Below are 11,341 nucleotides of genomic sequence, written 5' to 3'. Positions count from 1 at the left end.
AGAGGATCAGTATCCTCTTCCGGTTTTAGGTTGGTCTAATTATTGCAAGGTCCCAAAAAAAAAAGGCTAGGTTTAATTATAGGCTACCTTTTTCTTTTTTTTGTGTGCTCCCTTGGTCCCCCCATCCACAACATCAACAACTTAACGCTGCTAATTCACTGGAGCTATGATAGTTCACTCATTAAATTTGTTTTAAATTAATTTTTTTAATTTTACTCGTATTAAATGAGGTCGTGGAAGATGGATAAAAATACAAAAAATTACATTTAAGTTTAATCGTGTTAACAAAATTGATAAACAGACAATAATTACTCTCCCAGTAACTTGTATTTTGGACTAAACTATTTAAATCTTGTTCAATGCTCATCACCATAATACAGTCGAGATAATCCAAAATATGATATAAATAGTTCAAGTTTAAGATTTCTAATATGCAATTTTTTCCATGATAAACTTACTTTTTTGAAAAAGTGGCAGTTGTAGATTCTTATTTCAAATTGTTTATCTATTAAAATAAAAATTAATTAAAATATTCAAAAAAATTTTGCATTCAATACGGAGCATCCAACATCATTATTAATAGTTTAAATTAAGATGAGCACCCAATATCTATACACCATGGAACCAGTATCTGTAAACAGGTAGAAGTAAGCATTAGGCCCGCTTCTTTTCTTTATAATTTATATCCATCCATTGATTCTTTCTCATCAAGATTCCACACTCATATATAAAAGGGGTGTATAGAGTTCACTTCTATTCTGCATCTCTATTGTCTTATTTCTTTCTTTGACACAAAAAGCGATAAATTATCTAGGACAGAGAATTCTCACTCATATAAATTAACAGGTAGTCTTCTATCACTTCATCCACTGAGGCTAATGCATTAAGGGGAGGCTCCATGAAGAAGAGGAAGGAGCTCAGAGCAATGACGAAGATGGTGGATACAAAAGCTGATCTGCAAGAATCACCGTACTGTCTCACAAGTTTGAGCCCTTCTTCTTGGCCACCTCTTCCTGAAGAAGATGACGCATCTTTCAACTCAAACCTTGGGCTTGTGAAAAACCCATAAGCCATTCCTGTTATAGCTGATCCAAAGTGTGACCTATACAATGAATAAAGGTTATCGTTTTTCAGAGTGTGAGAATTTGAGGTTAGGTTTCTTCCGTAACTGTTGACTTTCATTTGTGTGAACAATGTTAGAGACATACCAGTCATCAATTGGACAAAAGTGACTTAATATGAAACTAGCAGCTGTGAAAACTATTGCTTTCTGGAACATGGTTTCTGAAGTATCCTTATCATCAACATCCTTGTTCTGGATTTGATATGTGAGCCAAGCTCCAATTATGGCAAATACAGGTCCCTGCATTTATGTTCCAAATATACAAATGAAAAATAAATAAAGATCAGATGGAATGATTTATAGGAGGCTAGTTCAATCTCAGTTTAATTGTAGAATGAACAGGTGGGAAGAGATCCCAGAACTCATGAACCCTAATAATCAAACAAAGCGACCGCAGAAATCTACATAGATATCTCAACAACAACTGTGATCTAAAAATTGATGATGAAATTATTGAAGCATCATAAAGAAACAAAAGTATAGAAGTCAAGAGCTTACTGTCCCACCAACAGTACGATCTGGTGTATGCAGAAAACTAGTCAGGTTGCCGGAAACTCCCCCCAGTATGTAAATCAAGATAAAAGTGAATGAACCATAGCCTCTGCAGACATGAGGGCCAAATGATACAAGTGCCCAACAACTGAGAGCCATATGGAAAATGCTAGAGTGTTGCACATATGAAAAGTACGATAGATTGAGAAGGTATCATAATTTATGAATTTTGTCTCAAAGAAATTGATCTAGAAATCAGTATACATATCTCCTAAACTACTCTAAAATATAGTACTGCTCATTTTAGAGTTACTATAAGGTTTGTTCATATAATAGACTATACCTTCTTTTACTGTCTGCAATTTTTCATGGGAATTTAGTGATCACCGGAAACCTTGACAGTATGTTTCATGAAGTTTATGAAGCTGTGGACAAGAAATTTGAAACGAAATCAATCACCAAAACTCAATGCAGTGTAGAATGAAAACAAATAAGGTATATGATAAAATAGAAAGCAGACCAAATTAGTTGATTATGTTATAAGACAGTTTGGTCCAAGGATGTTAGACCTCAAAGGTTAATAATCCAGGGATTTGAGCTTAACTTCATTGCTCATTAGGCACCAATATTAGGTCTAAGATTAGGTTACTTGTACAGTTTTCAGAGATAATAGTGAGCTTCATATAAATGATGCTCTATAACCACAGAATGGAAACATGGACCCAATTCTCAATCTCGTACCAGAAACATAGTCGTCAGCAGCCTCCACCATTCTCTGACGACGATCAAATGATTTATTTTCGCACCATATAGAAGTGGAATAGAAAACAGCTCCAAGTCAGAGTTCCTTATAGGACTTGCTATTTCAAAGAGGAACACAGCGATGTTTATTGAAGCCAGTAAACCACTGCACCAAATATAACGCCACCCAAAAAGCGTGAGAGGCTATTTATTCAAAAGCTAGTCTTTGAACAAGTGGAAACACCAATTAACACTGAAGGCTTACATCAAGTAAAGATTGGAAGCTTCATCTTGCTGTATTGTGTCTCTGTATGACCTTCCATCACATTCACCTTTTGTTCTTCTTATATTCACATAAGTCTTCTGTCTCCCAGTGTAGTCTGTAATATCCCAAATTTTATGGATTTGAATAAAGCATGATGAAGGAGAAATTTTTAGAGAAATTGTTGAGATTAAGACCCTTAAAATATGGCCTGAATAATTATAAAGTTAATTTCAAGAATTTAAGAACTATTTTCTTGGAATATTCAAGAAAAATAGTTAGAGGCTAATTTTTGAGGTGAGATTTTTAGGATAATTATTTTATATACTAAAGAAGCTAATGGAAGAAGAAAATTCATATAGATATCCATGTGTGATTTCTGGAGTTATTTGATTATTCCAAAAAAAAAATGTAGAGAAGGACCAAATTGAAAGCAAAATGAGGACCAAAGGGCAAAATGGACATTTCACATCCCACATCCATCTAATACGCCCTAACACCTCCTCCCTTCTCATTTTGCTCTGCCATTCGAAGGGAAAACAGAGAGAAAGAGTTGAGAGACTTCGAGAGAGAGCAAGAAGAGCAAAGGCAAGAAGAGGAGGGAATCGATTTGTATCAAGGTGGAAATCAAGCAAGGTGAGTCTCTTGAATCTTCTTCCATCTTTGTTTTCGATTATTTAGTCATGTGTTGCAAGGTGGTGATGATGATGAAATCTGGTTTTGAGGGAGAAAATAAGGAGGGTGAGAGCCAAGCTATAGAAATCGCACTTACTGGTTAGGATGAAGCTTGTGGTTGGGATTTCTACACTTGTTTTTTTCGATTGATTGCTCTGGTTATAGTTTATGAAACAGGGGTTTGAGGATTTACGGAAATGACTTCTGGTTTGGGTAATAGATGATTAACGAGACTAAATATAACTGATTATTTTCTGGTTGTATGACTATAATATGTTGATTTTATATGCTCTATGTAGTTATTGAGGGCGGAGGGAGTGTGCTCTGAATAAGAAAAATGTCAGACTTAAGGAGGGAAGGATGCTGTTCGATTTACTGGTCAAGAAGCACTTGAACGCTGAAAGTATCAGCTCTATATATATATATATAGAGAGAGAGAGAGAGAGAGAGAACAAAGCCATTTGAGACCGAAGCATGGGGAGAACGAGTTGGGCTCTTTATATATATTCTTTCGGTTTTGGCTCCATGTTCTGAATTATAGTGAACAGATTTTGTTGGAGTTAAAATGGAAAAGAAATGCCAAAATCTAGAATTTTCATAAGCGAAGGAAAATGTTGAGATTGGGAACTAATTAAAGCATGATATGTGTGTATATGTTTGATGTTTGTCTCAGCAACGTTGATGTTATGATTTGAGGGATAAAACTAAATCTCATGGTATTAATTACATATACCTGATTGATAGGGCAATCTGGAATTTTTGAAGGAAGGGTGTAGAGGGTGAATATATATATATATATATATATATATAATGAGGAATAAAAATAATGTTTTGGTTGAAGCTTGATGCTGAAAAAAATTTAGAAACAGTGGCAAAATGGTGCTGTTTGAATTATAGATGGTGTTTGGGGTGTTCAAATGCAAAATGTTTAAATAGCGAGTTTATAGGCTTATATAAGTGTTATATTATGAATATGTATGTCAAATAGGAGTCTTAAAAGGATGGAAGTCAAAACGTGATGCCCCGTTAAAATGATCATGAAGGATTTAAATTATAAGGAATGAGTTAATGTGTTAATGTAACGCTCTAGATGAATATCTAGAGAGATATATATATATATATATATATATATATATAATCTGCCCTTACTCAAATAATTTATAGGATTTGATATTTGTTCGAATCCATTAAGAAAGGAGCCAAGAAGGAGACAAGGGGAAGGGAGTATAGAAGAAAAAGCAAAAGGTAGTAACTCTTTTCCTTTAATGTGATTGTGCATTGATTGCCACATGCTTGGATGTGCCTTTATGCTGATTGTGCATGAGAACATGTAAGTTGCCTTTGCATAATAATATTTGTCATGACAATATGCGCTGGTTTCCATTTATTTTGGAATGTGGGCGCGATAGATAGCGATTAGCTATATGGGTGTATGGTGTATATGCATCATTGATTATACTTGGATGCAAGGTGTTGTTCTCTTTGGCCTGTGTAGCATGTTGTTTGTGATCTTGTATGATTACGTGAGGGAAATTTGTTACTACTGGGATTCTTTAGAATCTCACCCCTTCTTCCATGTAATACAGCAAGAGCAAGTACTCCTAAGGGCAAGGGAGTAGTGATCGGTGGAGTTTAAAGGCGCAGGAAGCTGGCGATCTTTTGTGCATATATATTTTGCTAAAATGCATCTTATTTTGGAGTAAAGATGTATATTGTATATCTATTTTGGTATGTAAATATTCCTCCATAAGGAGATGACTAAGGGCAGATAGATCATAATGACTGCTATTGAGGGAAATAGTCAAATTTTTTTTTGATATAATTATTATTTGGCCTAAAATTTATGTGTATTTAATTATGTATCTCGTCGTGTGAGCCAATGGCCAGGGTGGCAAATGTTGAACCCTATTGGCTATAGTTGACTTAATTCAGGATTTGAAAGGCCGAATGGAAATAAAAACTATATATATATATAATTCCCAGGATGAAACCTGGCTTTTAATGGATCATGATTAAATAGAATAATTCTACTAGTATATAAGGGATAGGTGTTACATAGTCTCTTTTAGGTTTTTCCCTGATGTCTTCTTCATTATGAAGCTCAATGGAAGTAGATGGAACAGAAGACCCTTGGCTTGCACCTACACATCAGATAAACAGCAACTAGTAAGCACACAAAGGGAGATTTCTGTCCAAATCATCCTACTTGGATGATAGATTTCCAACTCGACATGTTGACTCATTATATACTAGCCCCAAATTGTAAACAAATACTTAAGTAACATAATATAGACTTCTTGTGTAGGTATCTGTTTGGTTCATGATTCTTGAAATCCTTTTAAAGAATTTTTCTTGCTGCTGTATCACAGAATACCAACGTTTGATATTTACAGCAGAAAGGTACCAAATGAGTATACTTTGCCATTATTTAGTTTGCCGAGATAAGCATTGAGAGACTCCGGGCCATTTGTTAATATCGCTTGGCTCTTCTCGTTATACTCCTGAATCACCTGATCAGATGAATCTAAAGGAAACAACAGTGTTGGGTTATCTTGGAGTTTTCCAAAATAAGAATACAATGATCTCAGTTGCTTTTCATTACGGCCTAACTCTGCTAAACACCTACTAAGGAAAACTTATCCCTCTTTGAATAACATTCCCAAATGAACTTTATTTGGCTATGTGAACCACAGAAGCCTGTAATATAGGGTCAACACAAAGAAAGTCGACGCAAGGGGGCAAAGTTAAGTGAATAACCTCTCCAATAGGTGGATTTGATCAAGTAGTCTTTCAATTGACTCTACCCTCACAATAATGAGGTCAGTGAGTATATTTATAGCTTCTTCTCCCGCAACAACTTAAACCTCTTCTGCCACAGCTTTCCTTGAATGAAATATTCCTCTCTCGATTTTGTATAGTGTCGCCAAAATGTGGTGAAGGCAGTTGCTGTGTTTAGGATCCATGGTGAAATTTTTAGAGAAAAGTTAGGGAGAGAAATGGAGGTTAGGAAGGACCTACACAATCTTCTCCCTCCTCTAACTAAGCAGACGGTTACCAGATTTGATAAATGGGTTTGGACTAGAATGATTTCACCCTTCGGCCTTTTCTTCTCCATGAATCCTGTCCTTTCAGGACATGATACTCTTGTTTCAATCCTTTTAAAATTTTGTCCATTAATATATTATATATTCAATGTGGATAATTAAAAAAAATTATAAATTTAAATTGTAGAGAAAGAGCTGCACTTGCGAACTAGAGACAATGAAGGAGGCAACCATGTTTAGAGCATAGCCTTTCCCTTTGACGTTGGGGGATCGTAGAAGGAAAAGAGTGAGCACGTCCCTTTCTCTGGGTTGGAATTTGAAGGATTGAAAGATGAGATAAATAGGAGCCTCAGAATATCATTAATTCTTGAATAAAAAGGGTACAAATAAGTCTTTATATATAGACAAACCACAAGCTAATAAATTAACCTGAGAATCTTATATAATCCAATCTAATCCTAATACCACATATTTATTCTTCTAAAATATTATAATATAATATTCAAATATAATCTTAGATAATATACTAACTTTGACTACATGCTGAATAAAATTAAACATAATAAATGACTAATAAAACATAGTATTAATTAATTCTAGCATATTTCCAACAATACTAAAACTAGACTCTCAAGATTTGATGTTATTTTACTTTGTATTTTTAATCATTTTTAATTTTAATAAATGTAACTAAATTTCGAATGTACAATGTTTATTCTCAATGGCAGGGAGGGAGAGGTATCACCTTCCAAAAATCAGTAATGATGGGTTGTTTTGATTTAACTTTATCTTAAAATTAAACACATTTTATTTTAAATATTGAGTGGGCTGACTATCTTTCGTTTTGCTTTTACATTTGACATTGTGGTGATCTGTTTAACGGAAAAAAAATGCTCTTCTTTTGTCTCTCTTAGGCCAACGGTTTCCTTTATCTTGATTAGAATTAAAAATTTTCTTAAATCAATTTTCAGCGCTAATTTTTCAATATGTTCGATATTCATTTTTATTATTTTAAATATATTTTTTAATTTTTTAGGACTCATAATTATTTATGTTTCCAACAGCTCTTTTTTATTTTTTAAAAAATTAAGTTTTGAAAGCATAAGGTACGGGCGGTTTTGATTTTGATTTAGTAGCTGATTTTTGTGAGTGCGTGTGTGTGATTATTTGAATGTTTTTAAAAAATTATGATTTTGACTCTTATAATTGATTGATTATTATGAAAGGTCCAGCTTTTGATAATTTGATGTTATGTTGGAAAATAATCAACGCAGTACGCTGAACCTCGGTCACCTTTTGATAATTAGACGGCGGGAATAGGAGCTAAGAGTTAAAATGTAAATTTATTTTCAAAATTTTGACTCAGGACTATCTAAAAGTAATACTATTTTCTATCATTAAAAATATTAAAGATAAATATTATTATTCTGACGGTCAATATTATTTTTTTTAATAATAATAGATAATAACTATAATTTTAAACTTTCATAATAAATTTATACCAAAAAAAAATTTTCAGAATAACCTTGTGTTGCCAATATATGAACTGTTAGATTAATTTTTGCCGCTGGGGTCTGGACCCCGCGGTGTCCTCTTCTGGTTTGAGGTTGGTTTAATTATTGCAAGGTCCCAAAAAAAGGGGCTAGGTTTAATGATAGTGTACCTTTTTTTTTTTTTTTGCGCGCTCCCTTGGTCCCTCCTATCCACAACATAAACAACTTTGCTAATTCGCTGGGGCCATGATGCTTCACTCATTAAATTTGTTTTAAATTTACTCGTATTAAATGACGTCGTGGAAGATGGATAAAAACACAAAAAATTATATTTAAATTTAATTGTGTTGACAAAATTGATAAATAAACATTAATTACTCACCCGGTAACTTGTAAGTTAGACTAAACTATTTGAATCTCATTCAATACTCATCACAACAATGAGCATCGTATAATCATCACCATAATACGATCTAAATCATCCAAAATATGATACAGATGGTTCAAATTTAAAATTTCTAATATAAAATTTTATCAATGATAAATTTTTTTTCAAAAAAATGTTAGTTGTAGATTCTTTTTATTTCAAATTGTTTATCTATTAAAATAAAAATTAATTAAAATATTTAAAAAAAAATTGAATTCATTATTAATAGTTTAAATTAAGGTGAGCACCCTAATAATATCTATATAGCATGGAACCAGCATCTGTAAACAGGTAGAAGGCCCGCTTCTTTTCTTTCTAATTTATATCCATCCATTGATTCTTTCTCATCAAGATTCCACACTCATAGATAAAAGGGGTGTATAGAGTTCACTTCTATTCTGCATCTCTATTGTCTTACTTCTTTCTTTGACACAAAGCGATAAATTATCTAGGACAGAGAATTCTCACAGGTAGTCTTCTATCACTTCATCCACTGAGGCTAACGCATTAAGCGGAGGCTCCATGAAGAAGAGGAAGGAGCTCAGAGCAATGACGAAGATGGTGAATACGAAAGCTGATCTGCAAGAATCACCATACTGTCTCACAAGTTTGAGCCCTTCTTTTTGGCCACCTCTTCCTGAAGAAGATGACGCATCTTTCAACTCAAACCTTGGGCTTGTGAAAAACCCATAAGCCATTCCTGTTATAGCTGATCCAAAGTGTGACCTATACAATGAATAAAGGTTATGGTTTTTCAGAGTGTGAGAATTTGAGGTGAGGTATCTTGCCAGTGACACTTGCGGAAATCAGTGCCATAAAAACAGGTCTGCTGATCTGCCAGCGCCTACAGTATTCTAATGGTAAGGTATACTCAGACTCTATAGAAGCAATCAGCATATTGCTCAGGAATGGTGATCTCGCCCACCCGCATCGAAATCTTTTGATGAGCAACGGGAATTTCAGGTTGGCCCACACTAAAAGAGAAAACATTGAATATGCTGACATCTTAGCAAGGGAAGCTCACGCAGAGGACCTCGAGATAAGGCTGCCACCTAAAGTCACTAATAGCTGCAGGGACCGTGTCTCTCCAGACGAGATTTTGATGAGCACAATGCCCACGTAGGATAATAGTCCCCTTCAAGCTTTAGCTTGCCTTTGTAATTAAAAAAAATGTCGAGATCACCATATCATTGGAAGAGATCCAAAACAAAAAAAACACAGAAATTGGTGCAACATACAAAAAAGGAATGACGGTAGTTTTGGAAGATTGGATCAAGTTAAAGAGAAGGCCAAAAAAAAACTTAGGAATTTTTACTTACTAGCAATAATATTTATTATAGTTAAAAATGTTAACAATCAATATCACTATTTTAATATTAAACGTTAGTTTTTTAACGGTATATGATATTTTGTCAACGATTTGTTTTCACTGCTCTATTCTATTTTTCTTAATAAATATTAATATGTTAAAAATTAATTAGAGATTTAGTATAACAAGGGTAAATTAGTAAACAATATTCATTTTAATATATTTTTTACTTAAAAAATATACTTAAAGAATCTTTTCATAATATTTTTTAATGATATTAATGGTCTTGACTAAAATGTATGTTTTCAAAATGAAAATGATATGTATGTAACTAAGGCAAAAGAGAAGGGTAATTAAAGTATTTTACTACGATATACTAATAACAACCAAAGTATACATTTAGTCCTTTAATCTTAACTTTATACAGAGTTTCAATTTTATCCCTTAATTTTAAAAAGTATATTTTTAATCTTTTAACTCTAAAATTATTCACAAAAAAAGATAATATTAAAATTTTAAATGTTAATAAAATATTTTCAAATGCTAATATATTAAGCTCAATTTTTAAAACAATCATAATCGTAATGAAAATGATCATTTAAGCATAAGTTTAGGGTTAAAGAATAAAAAATATAGCTTTTTAAAGTTAAGGGACCAAATTGAAATATTATATAAAGTTAAAGAATTAAATGTATAATGATGATGATGATGATGATGATGATGATGATGATGATGATGATAGAAAAGGCATTTCACAATAAAATAATAAAACACATTTGATGTTGTGTCCCAGCATGATGAACGAACACAAGTGCGCGAGATCATGAAATTATATTCAATAGAAAGCAAGTAAACAATAATAGAATATCAGCCGTGATTCATATATAAAAGCGTCCCTAAATATAATTAGGAACGCCTTCCATATAAATAGATTCGTGTGCAGCTATAATTTTCTGTTCATATATATATAAACAATACAATTAGCATTATATATGGAAAAAATCATTTAAAAAGACACATAAATAGCCCAAATTTTTATTCGAGTCATTAAATCAGGCCATATAACACAAAAAATAATTTTAAAATTTTTATGACATGACTAAAATGCCTCTTTCATTAAAAAAAAAAAAGGAGTTCTAAATTAACATATTTAATTTTCTATTGCTGGTTTAATTAGAGTGGCAGTGTGTTCCAGTAGTCAAGGAGATCTTTGCATTAGTTGAGAAGAAGGCAAGGATTATATTTTCTCCGGTAGCACGCCAAGGAATAAAGCTGCTGATTATGTAGCAACTGTTTACGGTAGAGGTTTGATACCTCTCCTGGAAAAGTTTCTAGCTGCTAACTTAGAATCTAATGGCAGTAGAAGATTTCTGGATGATGCCCAAAACTCCAATACAAGTTGTTTCTCCGTTGGCCATTGATAGAAGTGATGTTGGCCAAATTGTAGCACTTCTGTCTTCAGTTTCGAGGCTTTTAGTCTGTGTTGTTGTTTAGATTCTGTATTTGTTTCTTTTTGGAGTCTCTATTTTGTTCTTTTGTATTTGTTTGAGTCTTTTAGTCTGTGCTTGTTTTTTTTTAAGTTTTGAGTCTGTATTTGTTGTCTGTTTTGCTTTGTCCTCGTGTTTGTAATTTTTTTTTTTGGGGTGTCTGTTGTAATTTTTTTAATTCTTAACGCAATAAAAATTTTCTTTGTGAAAAAAACACAGTTCAATTTTAAATTAATAATTTTTTTCTCCAAAACACACTTGCGTAAGTCTTTGAATAAAATTTGATTA

At 32.9% G+C, this 11,341-nt stretch overlaps 1 protein-coding gene across 1 annotated transcript; it reads right to left on the bottom strand.

Annotated features, from left to right (window-relative positions):
• Window positions 1-667: 667 nt before the first annotated feature.
• LOC114736216 (RHOMBOID-like protein 9, chloroplastic) lies at window positions 668-3,101 on the bottom strand. Its single transcript, XM_028924000.1, has 5 exons — window positions 3,042-3,101; window positions 2,358-2,560; window positions 1,622-1,793; window positions 1,209-1,363; window positions 668-1,102 (listed from the first exon to the last, which is right to left on the bottom strand). The coding sequence occupies exons 1-5, from the start codon at window positions 3,099-3,101 to the stop codon at window positions 811-813; spliced, it is 882 nt and encodes a 293-aa protein (XP_028779833.1). The 3' UTR covers window positions 668-810.
• Between the last annotated feature and the right edge of the window lie 8,240 nt (window positions 3,102-11,341).

Source organism: Neltuma alba, unplaced genomic scaffold (assembly GCF_004799145.2).
Source record: "Neltuma alba isolate B1F8T4 unplaced genomic scaffold, ASM479914v2 tig00002726_pilon, whole genome shotgun sequence".
NCBI classification, from domain to species: domain Eukaryota; kingdom Viridiplantae; phylum Streptophyta; class Magnoliopsida; order Fabales; family Fabaceae; genus Neltuma; species Neltuma alba.
The sequence above is the reverse complement of the archived record's forward strand: the minus strand, read 5'-3'. Positions and strand labels throughout refer to the sequence as shown.